Source organism: Balaenoptera borealis (genome assembly GCF_965194805.1).
Source record: "Balaenoptera borealis genome assembly, chromosome: 1".
NCBI classification, from domain to species: domain Eukaryota; kingdom Metazoa; phylum Chordata; class Mammalia; order Artiodactyla; family Balaenopteridae; genus Balaenoptera; species Balaenoptera borealis.
In genome coordinates this window covers 151009541-151030684 of record NC_138860.1, presented here as the reverse complement: position 1 = coordinate 151030684, position 21144 = coordinate 151009541, and the positions used below count along the sequence as shown (strand labels likewise).

The 21144-nt window shown below is 37.2% G+C and overlaps 1 protein-coding gene across 3 annotated transcripts in view; it reads right to left on the bottom strand.

The window, feature by feature from the left end:
* Positions 1 to 21144, bottom strand: part of NRDC (nardilysin convertase) — a 95143-nt gene that overhangs the window by 6377 nt on the left and 67622 nt on the right. For all 3 annotated transcript variants that reach the window (XM_082370256.1, XM_082370257.1, XM_082370258.1), the window contains 10 exons: positions 14698 to 14802; positions 13028 to 13151; positions 12384 to 12470; positions 10495 to 10614; positions 9331 to 9382; positions 6918 to 7068; positions 4603 to 4730; positions 2885 to 3047; positions 1017 to 1048; positions 631 to 769 (listed from right to left, as the gene is read on the bottom strand). In XM_082370256.1, coding sequence (XP_082226382.1) covers positions 631 to 769; positions 1017 to 1048; positions 2885 to 3047; positions 4603 to 4730; positions 6918 to 7068; positions 9331 to 9382; positions 10495 to 10614; positions 12384 to 12470; positions 13028 to 13151; positions 14698 to 14802 — 1101 coding nt within the window. The remainder of the gene's footprint in view (positions 1 to 630; positions 770 to 1016; positions 1049 to 2884; positions 3048 to 4602; positions 4731 to 6917; positions 7069 to 9330; positions 9383 to 10494; positions 10615 to 12383; positions 12471 to 13027; positions 13152 to 14697; positions 14803 to 21144) is intronic.

The following is a 21144-nucleotide window of genomic DNA, read 5'->3' as shown; positions in this document are numbered from 1 at the left end:
CTACGAGCCAATTGAGATTGTTGCAGAGCTCTTCCTTATTTTAAGCACCATCCCATCTCTCCAGAATTATGTGGAAAAAACACAGGATTTGAGGACAGAAGGTATAAATTCGAGCCCCAGCTGGTGTGACCTCAGGTAAATGAAGGACCTCAGATCCATCATCCATAAAACAGAGGTGATAAATCCTATCTCTCAGGTGCTTTGAAACCTTTAATTATGACTCTGGTATTCATTCTGTTTACTGTATATTGGTTGACTGGCTATGTTTATTTTTGTCACATTTTTAAAACTGTCCTTTTAACACATGTCCTCCTGCTCCTTGGAGTTCTGACAGGGGAACATGTAGGAATTTCCAGCCATACTTCAGTCTCTGTCCCTCTGGACTAGTGGTTGGGTGATTAATACAAGCACTGTGATTGAAAAAGGATCCACTTCACTGACAGGAAAAATTTTTAAATGTAGCTGCTTCAAGAGTACAAATGACCCCAAGCATATAACCACAGAGTAACTGCAAAAGGTCCTTGAAGAGCATAGGCTCACTTCTCCCAGATACTTTGGACCTTCCACCAGGCTTTCGTGTCCTAAAGATACTTAGCCATGAGGACAGCTGTGTGCAAAGGGGCCACTGACCTGGTAGTATACAGTGACTTCAGAGTTGGCATCACCCCTGTTCAGAGCTCTCACTTTGCATAGGTGGTGGCCACTGGGCAGCTCTACCACCTGGAACTGCACAGGCATCTCCTGCTCCAGAGGCATGAAGTTCAACTTGCTGCAAAACAACCAGTGTGGGTTACTGAGGCCGTGCCTTTATCCTCTTACCTGCACCCCCAAACTGTGAAAAGGTCAGGCCTTCCACAGTCCCATCTGAATTGTTTTGTTTATATAACTAGCCTCAAAAAACCTACTACGAGAAGCATCTCCATTGTGGATTTAGTAATAACTGAGTTTTGGTCTTGAGGCCCTCATGCTATTAAGAACACATAACTCCCAAAGAGAAAACTCAAACCAATACTCACTCAACAACATATTTCAGGAAATCCGTAGATTCCTAGGAGGCAAAAGAGAAGAAAATAACTATATTAGGCTCTCCTGACATTAATTTCACCCAGAACCAACTAATACCAATATTCTAACTGCTTGGGAAGCCCTGGAGTGCATTAGGAAAGCAGATATAGTCTATCATCCTAAATGCTGGTCATTCATTCACTGGGCTTATCATTCACTGATTCAATACTGATTATGTTTGTTGAATACTAAGGCTCTCAACTGAAGTGGCTCTTTTTCTGTTCTCCCTTGGTGCTCTGTTTACCTGTCCACTGTGAAACTTTCCCCACTGGATCAAACTTAATTGTTCAGTTTACCCCACTAGGCTGTGTTTTAGAAACCTGGATCTATTAATACAGAACCTGGCATAGAGTGAGTGACAGAATAATACTTAATAGTAAGTGAATGATGTATCCCCTCCCCTTCTTAAGACTTGTTTTCTAATCTATGAGGGATAAGTGGAGAGGTTAGCTTATCTCTAAAGTGGTCTCTGCCTGGGGCAATTCATGGTACTAAGTCCTCTGAACCAAAAGGACCCCCACACGGTACTCCCACTGTCCTCAGAGAAGCAGGCAGCTATTCCTGCTCTTCTCCCTGTTTTTAAACTTTCTGCTGGCATGACAGAAACCAGGGCTGGTTTTGGGGTTGGGGGATAAAGACAGAGAAGTAGGGAGGATAGCAGCCAATCTCGAGAGTGGCCATTTATATATTCCATTAAAGGGCCAGTCCTGAGAAACTGGGAGGCCATGGAGGAAGAGGTCAAGAGCCAAACAGTTTAGGGACTGTCCAAACAAGCACTCTTGGCTGGAAGAGGCCTCAGTTAGTTACATGGTCCCACAGACACATCCAATTCAATATGGGTCAAAACCAACTCCCCATATGCCCCCAAACCTACACTGTTCCTACTCTCTACCAACCCACCGGTTCCAGTAAGAAATCTGGGCATCATCCTAGAGCCCTCCCTTCTCCCTCACCCCCATAGCCAATCAGTCACTGCCTTTGATCATCCTCTACCTCATTATTTCTTAAGCATTTCTTTTTCATTTATTTTGCCTAACCTCAGGCTTCATCACTTTCACCTCAACTTTTTTATTATGGTAAAAATACATAAGTTTACTATCTTGACATTTTTTTAAGTGTAAAGTTCTGTAGTGTTAAGTATATTCACATTGTTGTGAAATGGAACTCCACACTTTTCATCTTGCAACACTGAAACTCAATACCCATAGAAACAGTGACTCCCCTTCTTTCCCTCCACAACCCCTGGTAACCACTATTCTACCTCCTGTTACTGTGACTGCTCTAGAGATCTCATATAAGTGGAATCGTACTTCATGTCAATTTTTATAACAGTTTCATAACTGGTCTCTCTGGATCTTTCTTAATGACAAATCCTCTTTTAAATCCTTCAGTGGTTCTCCATTTACTATAAGATAAACCCCAAGCTCCGTAGCTTGACATACAAGTTTGACATACAAGTTCTGCCTAAGTATATGTGAATCTATATATATATATATATACACACATCCCTCACCACTCCCCAGCTCCCACTTTAATTTCTAAATTAAACTGTTCGTAGTTTCCACAGTCTTCAACAAATGTAACCAATACCATATATTTACCAAACCCATTTAACTCAAAGTCCTGTCCAATAGCAGCAGTCTCCTTCATAAGAAAGTCTTGCTTAGCATTGGAGGGGCCAGGTTCCCTTCTAAACAGACTGTGACAATGCTGGCCTGCCAGACTACAGAGCTTCCCCTTTAGGGAAGAACTAATGCAATTCCAGAGCCCAGAATGGCATTCAAACCTGGCCAGCAGCAACAGAGCACCTCACACTCACTGTGCTTGTGACATTTCCTTGTACCAGGCCCTCAACAAAGAGCTGGGATTTTAACTCTCTGACGAAGCTCAGCAGAGACTCAAGGGAAAGGCCATCCATCAAAGCCCGATACTTGTCAATCATAGACCAACGGGCATATTCCAGGATTAAAAGCCGAACGTCTCTGTACAGAGAGCAGAAAAAAAAAAGTTTTATTGTAAGAAATGAATCTTAAGGGTAAAGAAGGATTTGATTAAGTTTCTATAGATGATGTGTTCTAAAAAGAGGCAATTTCTATCACAACTTAAGATAGGGAAACAATGTCATAATCACCAAAAAGCATTTAAAACTGCATATACAAACTATTACATAGATTATTAGCTCATTGGTACAACTCACTTATCTGTTTCAATTGCAAAATAAATTATTTCACATAAGATGCCAGATGAGCCATACACCAATTTAGTATTACTATTTTGATTTGAAATCTCACTAGCATTTATTAATTACTGGAGGTGATCATCATGGATATCTATTACTACAATGACAATACAGTGTAAGTGGCTCTGGGCCAGAATCAGACTAACCCCCTCCCACACACAGTAAGCTGTTTGAACATGGCAAGTTACCTAACATTTGTGACTCAATTTCTTCATTTGTAAAACAAGGGGAATAATAATGGCTACCATTACAGAATTTTGGTGAGAATTAAATAAATAAATGCACTTAAAAGTTCTTAGGTCTAACACATAACAAATCTTCAATAAACAGGTGTTATTATTACTCTACCACATTTTAATAAAGTAGTATTCAGGAGTTATAGGATACACAGGCTATTTTTCATCATATCAATAGTTCCAGACAACTCTCCTTTCCAACTTATATTTGGTTATGAGTTTTTGTAACTTTTTGTGATCAGATTATCAGCTATTACATGTCTGATTCTTAACTGTTCCCTCCCCTGCTTTCGAATTTTGGACATTTATGGGCTCATTATAACTATGTCAAAAGCAGGGCCTCTATATAAAGTTGTGCTCTTTGTTTACCATTTATAGATGCCCAGCAAGCAGATCAAGTAGGGGCTTGCAAGCCATGTGCACAAAGGGCTGTATCTGCTCAGAGGGGACTTTTTTCCCCTTCCACAAAGGCTCTACCTGCTGATAGAGGTTACCCCAAGAGTGTACTTTTTTCTGATTCACACAAAGGTAAAGAACAGGCTCTGATGAAAAGGCCCAGGAGGGTTGCCTATTAGCAGAGGGTTTAAGCATTAGTACGCAGACTGTCCAGAGCCTTTTTGCTCTCTTCTGGAACCCTGGATGAATTCTTGGATAGTTGCATTTGTCAGATAAGTGATGTGTTAGGCAATTTAACTCAGCTACTTATCACAACATCCAATACACTAAAATCACCATATAATCACCAGTAAGCAATTTTGAGCCACAACAAAGTCAGCATTTTTTGAACTGTTATTTACTTACAAACTTTGGAAAAAGCACCCTTTTTACCTTTAGCCTCTAATTAAGTATAGTAGGCTGCTTTCAGTCCTACTGACAGATAGCTACTTACACTGGGTTTAGAAATCCTATAACTCTGTGGGCTGGTTTCCTAAAACACAGCAGATTTCTATCACATCTGAATTAGCACTGAAACTATAGCCTCATCCCCCACACTTAATTTCCAGGAAGGCAAATACTTTCAGGCCTTCAAAATATAAGCTGATCCCATCCATGTATACCCACTTGGCCAGAGTCTCAGGCTTGATGAGGATGTTAAAGTAGGTCTTCTTCAACTGCTCAGTTATCATTGTAAAGACAGCTGGTGTGGAACTGAACTCCGCTAAGTAGTCAATAATAAGCTGAAACAGCAGCTAAGAAGAAAAGAAAGAAGCACCTTAAGTGGAGAAGCATGGAAATCCACTAATGTTTAGGGGGAAAATGTTTCCCACTGGCCTTTACCAGGGGCCCAGTATGGTAATAGGCATTGCACAGGACATAAGAGAAGTACTAATGACTCAAAGAATCTTTAGGAGCTAATATTCTCAATAACTGTCAAATTTGGAGCAATGAATTTTCTTTTTCTTTTTTATAATTTTTATGGGTATTTTAAAACATTTTTCCTTCCAACTAAACTTAAAAATAATTTTACCCAGCATGTCCACTGCCACTAAATGTGATTTTAATTGGGAGAATGTAATTTTGGAAATAATGACTTTATATCAACCTGTCCTATCCAGAAACATGATGAGTCTCTCCCTTATTTAAAGTCTTTTTTATATGCTTCAAAAAGATTTAGTTTTCTTTAGATAGGTTCTGTACTTTTCTTATTCATTCTTAGATATTTTATTATTTTTCTCGATATTACAAATGGGATATATTTTTCCAATCCATTTCTAAGTGGTTATTGCACTATAGGAAAAGGAGCCATTTATTTTGATATACTGATCTTGTAATGAGTCATATCACAAATTATTTTTTAAATTCTAATAGTATCTTAGATTTTCTAAGAATGCAATCATATCTCCTGAAAAGAAAAATACTTTTTCCCTTTCAAGTCTTTTTATTTTTTGACTTTAATGTATTAGCCAGAAACTCTAAAATAATGTTGAGTAATAGATGTGATCATGGGTATCCTTGGCTTGTTCCCAATTTTAATGTTCAGCATTTCATCAGTTAGTGTAACATTTGCTGTTAGTCTTTTAATTAAGGTTTTTATTGTGGTTAAGTAACTTCCCTCCATTCCTACTTATTAGGAATGACCACTCAAATTTATCAAATGATTTTTTGGGCATTTATCACTATATTCACATAGTGTTCCTCAACTGACTTGTGTTATAATGATTTATGTTCATCAACTTCCTAATACTGAACAACCAACCTCTGCATTCCTGGCACTTGGTCATGGTTAATTATTCTTTTTGTTCTATTGTTGAATTTAATTTTCAAGTTTTTAGAATGTTTGACTCCATATTTCATAGGTGAAACTGATCTCCAGTTTTATATACATATTTATAGTCTATATCAAGTTTTAATGTTAAGGCTAGGTAAGCTTCATAAAATAAAGAACCTCAAATAGTTTTCTACGGTTTGTATTTTTAAAAAGCTCTCCAGGTAATTCCAAAACTTTAATGTTTGGATTTTAAGCTAAATTATATTTAGGCTTTTGAAGGTTAGTAAAATATTCCATGGTGTCTCCTCCTAAGACCAATCTTTGTTCCCTGGGGAGACTGACAGGGATGAGGGTATAAAGGAGAGAACTATCTAAGATATGGAGGCTATATCACCTCTTAGCACAGGTCTAATTTCTGCCAGGTCCTCTCCTCCAGATTTTTTCTTGTATGAGCGCAGTTCCCCAAACTTTAATGTATGTTCTACCCAAGAAACCAAGATATAAAATTTGTTGTTGGGTACATTATATTATTTTACCTGGTACTTGATGATCTAATCCTTTAGCTAGCATCCCATATTATTTCTTCCTTTACTGATGAAGTTTTTGACAAAGTGACATTGAAATATATTCTTTACCAAAAGATAAATCACTGACAAGATATAAACTCTGTTTCTAAAGAGTCAGAAACTTAGAAGGAAAACAAGACACACACACTTGAAACAATGGAAAAGAGTGCAAGAAGAGGAAGAAACAACACAAACATCTGAGTTCTACTCTATGTCAGGCAACGTGTCAGGTGCTTTAAATTTGTCCTTGCTGTATGGCATGAAATTATGCTCAAACCAGTCCTAAATGCCAGTGTTGGCTGCAGAGAAACAGACAGCAAAGGGAAGTGAAATCAAGCCTGAAGCACAGGCTGTGTTGTATCCATTACTAATGCACACAACACTGATTAATGTAATTAATTAATGAATATATGTTGGTCTTGTGTGGCCAAAGTTAGAATACCTGTCATCAGCCAAAAACACACAATAATCCATATTAATAAACATTTCTTTCTACGTACAGCACCTCATGCACAAGCCTCTATGCTTGGTGCTATAGGCACAACAAACATAAATATAAAATTTTAAAGCTGTCTGTGAGGAAATTAGAGCACTGTACTTACAGGTAGTTTGTGGTTGAATCCTTTCACTCGAATAATTAAACCATGTTCTCCAGCTACCAGCTTATACTCCAGCTGTGCCACATCTGCTTCATAAGCTGGTTCCGCAAGGTTATGGGTAAGGATATTGACAAAGATATCAAAGAGGACCACACTAAGAGTATAAAATGCAAATAGCATCATTAATTGGCAAGAAATAGACAAATGGATTTGCTTTGACTTAGAGTAAGAAACTTCACTTTTATAAAGATGTTAATTCACTACTCCAGAATGTAAAACCATATATACTAATTGAGTTCAAAGGTAAATACAGCTTACCCAGGACTCAGTTTCACAGGGGCATTACAGAACTCCCAACTTCAGCAATGCTTCCCTATCTTTTTCATGTCACGCACACAGAGAAAATGTAACATTGGGTTGGCCAAAGGTTCGTTCGGTTTTTTCAGTAAGATGGCTCTAGTAGTACTTAGTTGTCTTTAACTTCATTTGAAACAATTTTGTTAGATTGTATGTGACAGCTGTCTTATCAGCGTGTATTTAAAAGAAGACTTATCAAAATTGGTGAATTTTTGTGTAGCCATTTTAATATTGAAGATGGAAGAAAAAAAGCAACATTTTTGGCATATTATGCTTTATTATTTCAAGAAAGGTAAAAACGCAAGTGAAACGCAAAAAAAAAGATTTGTATAGTGTATGGAGAAGGTGCTGTGACTGACTGAACATGTCAAAAGTGGTTTGGAAAGTTTTGTGTTGGAGATTTCTCACTGGATGATGCTCCACGGTCAGGTAGACCAGTTGAAGTTGATAGCGATCAAATCGAGACATTAACTGAGAACAATCAACATTATACCACGCAGGAGATAGCTGACATACTCAAAATATCCAAATCAGGCGGTGAAAATCATTTGCACCAGCTTGGTTATGTTAATCACTTTGATGTTTGGTTTCCACATAAGTTAAGTGAAAAAAACCTTCTTGACCATATTTCCGCATGGGATTCTTTACTTAAACGTAATGAAAACGTTCTGTTTTTAAAACAAATTGTGACGGGCGATGAAAAGTGGATACTGTACAATAATGTGGAATGGAAGAGACCGTGGGGCAAGGGAAATGAACCACCAACAACCACACCAAAAGCTGGTCTTCATCCAAAGAAGGTGATGTTGTGTATATGGTGGGACTGGAAGGGAGTCCTCTATTATGAGCTCCTTCCGGAAAACCAAACAATTCATTTCAACAAGTACTGCTCCCAATTAGACAAACCGAAAGCAGCACTCGACAAAAACTGTCCAGAATTAGTCAACAGAAAACACATAATCTTCCATCAGGATAACACAAGACTGCATGTTTCTTTGATGACCAGGCAAAAACTGTTACAGCTTGGCTGGCAAGTTCTGATTCATCTGCCGTATTCACCAGACATTGCACCTTCAGATTTCCATTTATTTTGGTGTTTCCAAAATTCTCTTAATGGACAAAATTTCCATTCTCTGGAAGACTGTAAAAGGCACCTGGAACAGTTCTTATCAAAAAGATAAAAAGTTTTGGGAAGATGGAATTATGAAGTTGCCTGAAAAATGGCAGAAGGTAGTGGAAAAAAGTGGTGAATATAATAAAGTTCTTGGTGAAAATGAAAAATGTGTCTTTTATTATTACTTAAAAACTGAAGACACTTTTTGGCCAACCCAATATTTATACTGCACAATGGGGTAAAGTGTAAAATGTATGAAAGGCAACTGGCCCAAAGGCTCTGGTTATCCCTGCGGCCTAGGTTTTCTGACTGAAAAATCAAAAATCTGAGGAAATGGAGGAGGGTAATGCATTTTTTAAACTGAATATTAATAATGTTAGTGCTGCTTGTGAGATTAAGATTAAGTGAGATTTTGCAGGTTAAGTGGCAAAAGAAAGGAAGAAAGTACACTAACATTTCCTGAGCACCTCCTATGATTCAGGTACATTTTAGGCTCTCTGACAACCTACAACCTACATAAACATGTAAGTGATTTGCTAAGAACAAAGTATAATCAGATTCCTTGGCAGGAATCTGATTATAAATACAGGAATCTGATTATAAATAATCTCTAAATACAGGTCAACAGATCCATTAGTCCTCATTACAGACTGGAAGCTGACCCAAACTCATCTCTAAGGAACTTTCTCAATCCAGTGATTCTATGACTAGCCTACACTGTCAGCATGTTTTACAAATGGGTGGTGGAGATGGAGCAGCCACAGTTCCATCTTAGTGATTAGTACTGATACAAATAATTTGTTTGGGGCACATAAAAACACATAAATGAGGAGCATAGCTCAAGTACTGACAGAGAAAAATGATAGAATGATTCAGAAATAAACAAACAAAATAGTCTTCCAATAATAAAAAAAATATTTTCCAGAAAAGAGGACAATTTCTTACTTTGCTGCAGACTTCTGTATCAAAGGTGAGATCAGATGGAAACGTATATATGCTGAAAGAAAAAAGACCCTAAATAAGAAAATATAGGCCAGAGGCCTCAAATATTTAATACATCTGCTATTTTCCCCTAATATTATGATGTTTTAAAAATTCTGAAACAAACCACTAATCCTTAAATCCTCATTACATTTTTATCCTTAAGGGTTCTTAGAAAGTATTATTTACCATTCCACATAGTGTCCAGAGGTACACTTTAATCTACGGGAAGACCAAATATATAGACAGATACGCAGAGAGGCCTAAGAATACTCTTATTATCAATAGCTTTGGTCAGGAAAAATGCTTGCAGAGGTATACATGTCAAGAACATTAAGGGAAAAATCCCAGTGCTCACAGAAAGTTATAGCAGCGCCTTTCCAAGGAAGCTGAATAAATGTTAAGAACATTTTTAGACACTCTTATAATCTATTCCAGAAAAATTGAGTAAACACCTTCCCAGTGAATTCAAGAATCCCTCAGAACTAGTCCAGTTGTGTTAAGGTTAGGGATTTGGGTTAAATGGCAGCCAAGAGCACTCAGCCTTTGATTCCAAGTTGCTTCAGTAAATTCCAATGCCATGCACAAGAACAGAAAATAAAAAAGCAACACAGTTTGGGCTACCGTGTTGAAGATAAGAGCTTTAGAGTCTGTTTAACTATATACTATGCTTCCTTTATGCTGAAAAGCAAAATAGTAGAGGGAGACAGACAGAAGATATTTCACATTTGTAATGCTGGACTCAGCTATCTATTGTGTCTAAGAATAATTTCTTTCAGCTACTCTTATTTTCTTTTTAACAATAATGTTCGAAAAACACCACCTATTCCCTAGGATGGCCAAACACCTGGCTCTGCTTTCATATAACTGAAAGAAAAATATCCAAAAATAATTTCATTTTAGGCTTGAATCCTTATATACTTCCTAGAATCTATAATGTCCATAAGAATTTCTGTAATAGCACAGGAGCACAGTATGGATCTGATAGATAAGCCTAGAAAAGGTCTTCAAGTAGAAGGGAAAGGGGAAAGAGAGGGAGATGACAGACACAGAGGGAAAAGGTTGCTAGAAAGTGGAAAAAGATTTGTTATACTTATTTCACTATTTTTAAGGAGGGAAATATTTTACCTTTGGGGATTTTGAATTTGTTGTCTTTCTTATACCATAGGCAACCCTGTGGAGTATTCACAATTTTAACAGGGTATTCTGTCTCTGGACAATCAAAAGCCTTCAACATGAAATCTGTGGCTAACAAAAGTGAAAGGTAATAAATCATTCAGTTATCTCAACAGGATTCCCACCAATCTGTTCTTGGTTTCAGAAGTCTAAGTAAGTCTTCTTTGTGGCAAACATAAGTCAAATTCAAATGCTGAAGTACAATAAATTATTAGAACAATACTAAAAAGAAAGTCCTCTTGGCCTTAAACTAAATGAACTCTGAAGATCTGTAATTTCCCAAGAGTTGATTCTGATCTCTCCATATTCTGCTTCATTCTCTTTCTCAGAGACAATCTTAACTGAAAGGGACCTTTGGTCAGAATAGTTGTATAAACCAATTTATGAATGAATGCATTCTTGAATGAGAATGTCTTTTACCAAACTTACAAACTTTTTAAAAGTTAACAAAATAGTTCTGCTCAAACAACGTCAAATTTGTCCTTTAAGTTAATGAAACATAAATTATTTCATCAACACTCAGGTGCGAAATAGCTAACTTAAGAATTAAAAAAAGGTACTGCCTACATTTACTAAAAAAAAAAAATGGGTTGTTTAGATACTTAAAGTTCAAGATGCAGAAATGAATTATCTAAAATATGCAAGACTTTTTGTATAAAAGCATTTTTTTTCCTGAGGTTAGATTCATATATAACATAAAATTAACCATTTTAAAGTGAACAATTCAGGGAAATTTAGTACACTCACAACGTTGTGCAACTACCATTTCTTTCTAGTTTCAAAACATTTTCATCAGCCCCAAAGGAAACCTCTATACCCATTAAGCAGTCACTCCCATTACCCACTCCCCCCAGCCACTGGCAACCGTCAATCTGAGTTCTGTCTCTATGGATTTACCTATTCTGGATATTTCATGTAAAAGGAATCATACAATATGTGACCCCTTGTGTCTTCTTTCACTTAGCATAATGTTTTCAAGGTTCATCCATGTTGTAGCATGTATCAGTACTTCATTTCTTTAATGATAGAATAATACTCCATTGCATGTATATACCATAATTTGTTTATCCATTCATTCATTATGGACACTGGCTGTTTCCACCTTTTGGCTTTTGTGCATAATGCTGCTATGAAAGTGTATGTACATGTATTTCGTTGAATACCTGTTTTCAATTCTTTTGGGTATATACCTAGGAATGGAATTGCTGGGGAAAATGGTATTCTGAGTAAAATTAGTTATATACAACTGTAACCTTTGTCCTAGACCAGTGACTTTCTCAGAGTTAGAACTGTTTTCCATTGCAATCTAGTAGACAGATAACACACACATATACCTACCGAGAACAAAAGTTCTTAAAATGATACCCTTTCTTTATTCAGTGAAACATTTTGCTATTTTCTACTCTGATTTTTTTTAGTGCTTTCACAACTCATTACACTGACCTCAAAACCCATTACATTGATTTCACAACCCTCTAATGGGTTGCAACCTGTAGTTTGAAAAACACTAGAACAATTGGACAAGATAATGGCAATTCCTACAGAGACTCACATGAAAGGATCAGCTACCATAGACAAGAAAAAGTCCCAGGATTATGTTTAAGTCCTGTTTCCTGCATTCACCAACTGAATAATCCAGGGCAAGTCACTTCGCTTTTTTCAGCCGCAGTTTTCTCATTCGGAAAAGTAAGAAAACTGTAATGCTTATCCCAGAGATAACTGGGAAACTCAAATATGAATTCAAATGATACTTTTGTAAAATATAACATACTACAGAGGTGCTACTTGTTTTAATATTAGTACATGGATGGTTTATGTATAATGATTGCTATTTTACTGACCTATGTACTTGTTTTCAGCTGGAAGATGAAGATCTGGATTTAACTCAAAATTACTCTTCCACAGTTCAGCCCAAGGGTTTTCAATATCTGTAGAGATGAAAGACAAACTGATCCAATAAAGAACAAATGTTCAGAGTTCTATTAATAACAAACCAGTCAACAACTGGCCTTCACAAATCAATTCTCCTTTCTCAGAAAAGCTGTGAGTGACACATCCAGGCTTTCTAGACTCCTGCTACTCAGTGTGCAGTCTCAGCAGCATTGTTATCATCTGGGAACTTTGATAGAAATGCAGAATTGCAGGCCCTACTCCAGAGCTACTGAATCATAATCTGCATTTTAATAAGACCTCCAGGTGATACATATGCACATTGAAGTTTGAGGAGCACTTTTTAAAACACAGTCAAAACTCTGCCCCCAAACTACCAATACAATAGGATTTTCTCACTAGCTAATAAGTATAGATATAAACATTGCAGAAAATAATTTTCTTCAAAGTAGTATAAATAATTTTCATTTCAAAGTAAACTACTGAAAAAAATACATAAGTTTTTCCCACAGGAACTATCAGACAAACTATTAAGGAATAAAACTTCACAGGTGAATCATATACCTAAATGTAGGACAATTTTAAAATATTTTACCTTCCATACTATACTGAGTCCCAAACCATTTCTCCTTGAGGTCACATTTTCCCTCATTAGCACCAGACAGTAGAACAAGATTTGCCTTTTGAGGAACTAGCTGATTAAGGGCTTCAGCAATGACCTAATTGGGGGCAGGGGTGAAGGGGGAGTGGGGAGACACATAAAAAACAATTATAACTTTAACCTAATACATCTCTATTAAAAAGGCAAAGCCACATTATGTTAGGCACCCCAAGATCCTAGCATCTTGATGCTCATGAAACTATCTGTCTATAGTCCATGAACACCCTAATTTACAAAACTAATTAGTCTATCAGCTGTTTCTAATGTTTCTTCAGAATGCTTAAACAGCACTCATCTCAAATCCTAAATAATAAGAGGACTAGCAGTGAAAAGAGTTACCATTTACTAAGCTTTTACTATGTGCTAGGTAGTGTTTAACATACATTATTTCATTTAATCCTAAAAACAACCCTAAGGTACACCCATTTTACAGAAAGCACTCAGCCTCGGAGGTTAAAGTTTAAATAATTTGTTCAGGTTAAAGATTCTATAATCTGCACAGAACAACACACCTAGAAGTGGCAAAAGTGGAGTTCTAACCAAGTTTGTTCATAATTCCAAAAACTATGCTCTTAACTGCTATGTATTATACTACCTCATACACAAGAATCAGTAAAATGATCCCAATGTAGGGCCTCCTTCAATAATCCTTCAGCTATGATAAGGACTAAACATAAGATTTTTGTGGGTTAGGTTTGAAACCCTAACTAGCACTTCAACACCATTTCTTTGAGAAAAAACAACAAATAGTGGTTCAGAAAAAAATACTTGGACCCCTGGGCACAACCATCCTAGAGAAATGACAAGAATGTATGGTTACTGCTTCTTCCTTTACCTTTCCCCATCCCCTTTAAAATCAGTAGTTTTAGAATACCCTGTATCAAAGTCTGTCAACCTTGGCACTATTAACACTTTGGGCCAGATAATTCTTAGTTGTGGAGTGCCATCTTCTGCATTGTAGAATGTTTAGCAGCATCTCTGGCTTCTACCCGCTAGATGCCAAGAGCACTCTCCAGCTGTGACAACTGAAATGTACCCAAGTATTGACAAATATCCCATGGGGGCAAAATCACCCCTGGTTGAGAACTGCTACCCTATATGGAGCAAAATGACTTATTTCCCAGGACTAGTGGAGGAAAGACCTGACCAACTATTTATTTATGTGTAATATTTATTATCCCTAAGTCATATATTTTGAATTCAGGGAATCATATTTTTCTTGTACATATTCTCAAAATGATTAAAATTTAATTGTCCAGAGTGTCCAACAGAATTAAAAGGCAAGCTAAACAAGTATGTTTAGCATCTAAAGCACATAATTCTTAGAAATGACTTTATGTTAGTAGATGTTTCAACACTTGAAAAACAGCGGGAATAGTACCTAAGAAGAGGACTTGGTTTTCTCCTCATATTAAACCAGTCATATACAATAATCAGGAAAAATTACCCACAAAACTATTGATATTTCTTCTGTTTAAACAAACAAATAACTTGACTAAACATAACCAAGTTTTCTCCATTCCCACAGTCCTTAAGTACCTCTATGTACTTTCTCACCCTCCTCTTTCTCTAAAAGTAAATTTTAGAAATGGAAACCTCCTTACTTCTGGCTTGTATTCAAAAAGAAGCTGATCTCCAGTGAGAAAGTCCTGTAGTGGGTACAGCTGCATGTTTTCACACATGTTTTCCACATACTCAACTGGATCTGTCTGTAAAGAGGTAAGATTATTTCACACCAGAAATTCTCCATTATTATCCTTAATTTGCCACAAAATATAAATACTTATCTCTTTTTTAACAATGAAACCAAAAGCTTCCAACAGATACAACCAGATATAACTGCAGCTTAAGGATCTGATGCTCAGAATTCTAAAAAAAACTTAGCCAGAGAACTACCTTAAGTAGCTTAACCTAACACCCCTCCAATCCCCCATACTGAGCCCTACAACACTGAACTGTAAAGGTCTGTTTACATGTCAAGTGCCCCACATGACTATGAAGTCCCTAAAGACAGGGTCTTCATCATTTTATCACTACAGCACTATCACCTAAAAACTATTTGTAAGCATGAATCAAAATCAATATATCAACAGAAATCAAAATGTGTCATTACATAAGTCTTGCTATAAGTGGTTAAATTAATCAGTATATTATCTCAATTTAAAACTGAAATAATGACAGAAAGTTCACTAACCTATGAAATGGAAATACTTTTCCAGAGGAAAGCAACCAATTCAAGTATTTATATTTACTGAGCACCCAAATGCACAGAATCTTAAAAACTGACAGGTCCTTTAGACACCAAGTGGCTCCATTCCTACATTTTACAATGAGGAAATGTACTCAGATTGATTAGGTGACTTGCCCCAGATCACACAATAAGTGATGGGCGAGTAGACACTAGAGCTTGGGCCTCCTAACATAGCAGTGAACACTCTTTCCCAAAATACCATACTGCCCAGTCCTTCCCTAGACAATCTGGGTTGTTCTCTCATCAAACAGAAGACAGAACAGAAGTGAAGGTTACTACATTCCTGGAGGAGAAATGAGACATGCATACATCAAATTAGAGATCATAGGTATATGCTACCTACTACATTATCACATTCAGATAGAATATGGAAAAAGTATGGAAAGATTCATTGTTACCTTTTTTTGCTCCACGTCAGGAAACATTCCTGAATCAAGTTTGTTAGTCACTAAAGTGCTACTATTGTGTGTGTGTGTGTGTGTGTGTGTGTGTGTGTGTGTGTGTGTGTGTGTGTATGGAGCTTAAGGTACCTTTTTTTTTTGAAGTATAATTGACTTATAACATTATATTAGTTTTAGGTGTACAACATAGTGATTCCATATTTTTATATATTACAAAATGATCACCACAGCAAGTCTATTTACTATCTGTCACCTTACAAAGTTATTACAGCATTATTGACTGTATTCCCTATGCTATACATTACATCCCTATGACATTTATTTTACAGCTGGAAGTTTGTACCTCTTAATCTTCCTTGCCTATTTCACTTATCTCCCACTCTTTCAAGTGCTATTATTGTTTAAAATGACTCCCTCTACTCTGTTCTAAATTTTTTAACCAGTTATTTTCACCAGCCACTTATTTTTGTAAGTTAACTGTTCTATTCAGCGTGCTACAAAATTGAGTGATTCAAAGTATTTCCTATGAGAAAACAGGACCCTGGCTAAAAGTAGATCTTTGGTGCCAAGGCAATGGACAAAGTACTAGGAAAAAAAAAACACTTAAATGCTATCCTTTAATTTTTTTTAAAGATATAATTCACATACCATAAAATCCACACTTTTAAAGTATACAATTAAAAATAAAATAAAATGTATAATAAAGTATATAACTCAGTGGTTTTCAGTATATTTATAAAGTTGTACAACCATCACCTCTATCTAGTTCCAGAATATTTTCATCAGCCCAAAAGGAAACTTCCATACCCAGTAAGCAGTTGCTCCCTGTTACCCACACCCCCCCGCCACTGACAACAACCATCAATCTGTGTTCCGGCTCTACAGATTTACCTATTCTGGATATTTCATATCCAGATAAATGGAATCATATAATATGTGACCTGTTGTGTCTGGCTTCTTTCACTTAGCGTATTTTCAAGGTTCATCCATGTTGTAGAATGAATCAGTACTTCATTACTTTTTATGCTGAATAATATTCCACAGTATGCAAATTCTACACTTTGTTTAACCATTCATTCGTTGAAGGACATTTGGATTGTTTCCCCTTTTTGGCTATAATGAATAATGCTGCTGTGAACACGAGTGTACAAGTATTTGTGTGGACACAGGTTTTCAATTCTCTTGGGTGTATACCTAGAGGTGGAACTGTTGGCTTATATGGTATCTCTATGCTTAACTTTTTAAGGAACTGTCAAACTGTATTCCAAAGCAGCTGTACCATTTTACACTCGCACCCGCAATGTATTGAGAGTTCCAATTTCTCTACATCTCCAACACTTGTTATTATCTATCTTCTAATTTTTTTGCTTACTACAACTCTCACTGCCTTCCATTATTGTTACATTATTCCTGTTTCTCTGCGTATAGAAAGACACTTAAACAGTTTTTCTCTAGTTCAAGTAGCTGATTTACAAGATATATTGAGTCCAAGTTCCCATGTGAAATAAAAATTATTTTTACATTTCTTAATTAAAAAAGACTGGCTTGAATAGTCTGAAAGAGCATTCCTATTTGCCTTTACTGATGAAGATAAGAAAAATGTCTGAAGACGAGATATGTCAACTTTGTTAATAAAACAGAAATATATAAAAGCTGAAATAAGCTGAGCTACTTGAGTTAAAATTCAGCAGTTCAAACAAAGATATGAACCTTTCTGATTTGTTCTTTGTACTGATTAGGTTTTAGTCTAAAATGTTTTGGGCTCATGTTTTAAAATCAAGACAAACATTCATGAATACTGTGCTAAAGGTAAAAAAAAAAAATGAGCTACAAAATGGCGAGCTATTAAAAAGGTATCTTGAAATGTCTTGCTAAGAAGAAACTAGAAGGGCACAAAGAAATAACTCAGCTAATGCTAAAAAGCCAATCCCCCAAAAAGGAATAAGGGTATTAGTTATGGTTGTAGTCCACAATTCTTACTCCTACTCTTTCCCTGCCACAGTTCTGGCCCACATGTTGCCACAACAGTTGATAAGAACACTGAAAAAAATCAGTACTGCTAAAGTTGATGGCAGGACTTGTGGGTTCTATGCGTATCCATCAATTTATAGAGAGAAGTGTCTATAGGACCCTCAAAGGGCCAATATAAATCACAGTAGCTCTCTGTTTTCATAGAATAAGATTTCTATTTCAATTTCAAATGACTTCAAGCATATAGAGCAGACTGTACAGGAATCAATAGCAACTGGAAGCTTATAGTTTTTGTGACCTTGTCCTCATGTACTTAAGTCTTCTCAAATTATAGTAGATATTTGTCTCTGGTGATGATCCAAAAAGGCAGATTTCAAGATGCTCTATGAACTGGTGCTAAACTGGGGGCTCTTAATCAAGGGCCTACAGATACCTCCCACAAGATATCAGTGGACAAATTCAGGGAGGGCGGGAAGCATGAGTTTGATTGGGAAGAAATTACATATTTATTTTCACTAAACTCTAACTTAGCATTTTTATTAATTTATGAATATACAGGCAACAAACCACAGCAGTATTATCAGCATCTATGACTATAACCAATAGAAATCACAATATAGCTGTTGCAGATATCTCAAAATAGTACACTCAGAAGATGGCGGAGTAGAAGGACATGCCCTCACTCCCTCTTTCGAGAACACCGGAATCACAGCTAACTGCTGAACAGTCATCGACAGGAAGACACTGGAACTTACCAAAAAAGATACCCCACATCCAAAGACAAAGGAAAAGCCGCAATGAGACGGTAGGAGGGGCACAATCACAATAAAATCAAATCCCATAACTGCTGGGTGGGTGACTCACAAACTGGAGAATACTTATACCACAGAAGTCCACCCACTGGAGTGAAGGTTCTGAGCCCCACATCAGGCTTCCAAACCTGGGGGTCCGGCAACGGGAGGAGGAATTCCTAGAGAATCAGACATTGAAGACTAGCAGGATTTGATTGCAGGACTTTGACAGGACTGGGGGAAACAGAAACTCCACTCTTGGAGGGCACACACAAAGTAGTGTGTGCACTGGGACCCAGGGGAAGGAGCAGTGACCCCATAGGAGACTGAACCAGACCTACCTGCTAGTGTTGGAGGGTCTCCTGCAGAGGCGGGGGGTGGCTGTGCCTCACCATGAGGACAAGGACACTGGCAGCAGAAGTTCTGGGAAGTACTCCTTGGCGTGAGCCCTCCCAGAGTCCGCCATTAGCTCCACCAAAGAGCCCGGCTAGGCTCCAGTGTTGGGTCACCTCAGGCCAAACAACCAAAAGCGAGGGAACCCAGGCCGACCCACCAGCAGACAAGCAGATTAAAGTTTTACTGAGCTCTGCCCACCAGAGCAACAGTCAGCTCTACCCACCACCAGTTCCTCCCATCAAGCCTCTTAGATAGCCTCATCCACCAGAGGGCAGACAGCAGAAGCAAGAAGAACTACAATCCTGCAGCCTGTGGAACAAAAACCACATTCACAGAAAGATAGACAAAATGAAAAGGCAGAGGGCTATGTACCAGATGAAGGAACAAGATAAAACCCCAGAAAAACAACTAAATGAAACGGAGATAGGCTATCTTCCAGAAAGAGAATTCAGAATAATGATAGTGAAGATGATCCAGGACCTCGGAAAAAGCATGGAGGCAAAGATCGAGAAGGTGCAAGAAATGTTTAACAAAGATCTAGAAGAACTAAAGAACAAACAAACAGAGATGAACAATACAATAAATGAAATGAAAAATACACTAGAAGGAATCAATAGCAGAATAACTGAGGCAGAAGAACGGATAAGTGACCTGGAAGACAAAATGGCGGAATTCACTGCTGCGGAACAGAATAAAGAAAAAAGAATGAAAAGAAATGAAGACAGCCTAAGAGACCTCTGGGACAACATTAAACGCAACAACATTTGCATTATAGGAGTCCCAGAAGGAGGAGAGAGAGAGAAAGGACCCGAGAAAATATTTGAAGAGATTATAGTCGAAAATTTCCCTAACATGGGAAAGGAAATAGCCACCCAAGTCCAGGAAGTGCAGAGAGTCCCATACAGGATAAACCCAAGGAGAAACACGCCAAGAGACATAATAATCAAATTGGCAAAAATTAAAGACAAAGAAAAATTATTGAAAACAGCAAGGGAAAAACGACAAACAACCCAATCCAAAAATGGGCAGAAGACCTAAATAGACATTTCTCCAAAGAAGACATACAGATGGCCAAGAGGCACATGAAAAGATGCTCAACATCACTAATTGTTAGAGAAATGCAAATCAAAACTACAATGAGGTATCACCTCACACTGGTTAGAATGGGTATCATCAGAAAATCTACAAACAACAAATGCTGGAGAGGGTGTGGAGAAAAGGGAACCCTCTTGCTCTGTTGTTGGGAATGTAAATTGATACAGCCACTATGGAGAACAGTATGGAGGTTCCTTAAAAAACTAAAAATAGAATTACCATATGACCCAGCAATCCCACTACTGGGCATATACCCAGAGAAAACCATAATTCAAAAAGAGTCATGTACCACAATGTTCATTGCAGCTCTATTACAATAGCCAGGTCATGGAAGCAACCTAAATGCCCATCAACAGACAAATGGATAAAGAAGATGTGGTACATATATACAGTGGAATATTACTCAGCCATAAAAAGGAACGAAACTGGGTCATTTGTAGAGACGTGGATGCATCTAGAGACTGTCATACAGAGTGAAGTCAGTCAGAAAGAGAAAAATAAATATCGTATATTAACGCATATATGTGGAACCTAGAAAATGGTACAGATGAACTGGTTTGCAGAGCAGAAATTGAGACACAGAAGTAGAGAACAAATGTATAGACACCAAGGGGGGAAAGCGGCAGGAGTGGGAGGTGGTGGTGTGATGAATCGGGAGATTGGGATTGACAGGTATACACTAATGTGTATAAAATGGATGACTAATAAGAAAAAAAAAGCACACTCATTGCTACTTAAAATTGTAATAATTATTAGATCTACCATTAGACTTTGTTATTTAATATATCGATACAGAGACCCATATTACTAATTTTTACTATTTTGAGTCTTTATTTCAGTATTCCTTTGTAACCTACTGTATTTTATCTTATGCATTTAAAAACACTATTCTATGAAAGGGAACCCTCCTACTCTGTTGCTCGGAATGTACATTGGTGCAACCATTACAGAAACAGTATGGAGGTTCCTTAAAAAAACTAAATATAGAGCTACCATATGATCCAGCAATCCCACTCCTTGGCATATATCTGAAAAGATGAAAACTCTGATTTAAAAAGATACATGCACCCCAATGTTCATAGTAGCACTATTTACAATAGCCAAGACATGGAAGCAACCCAAGTGCCCATTAAGAGATGAGTGGTT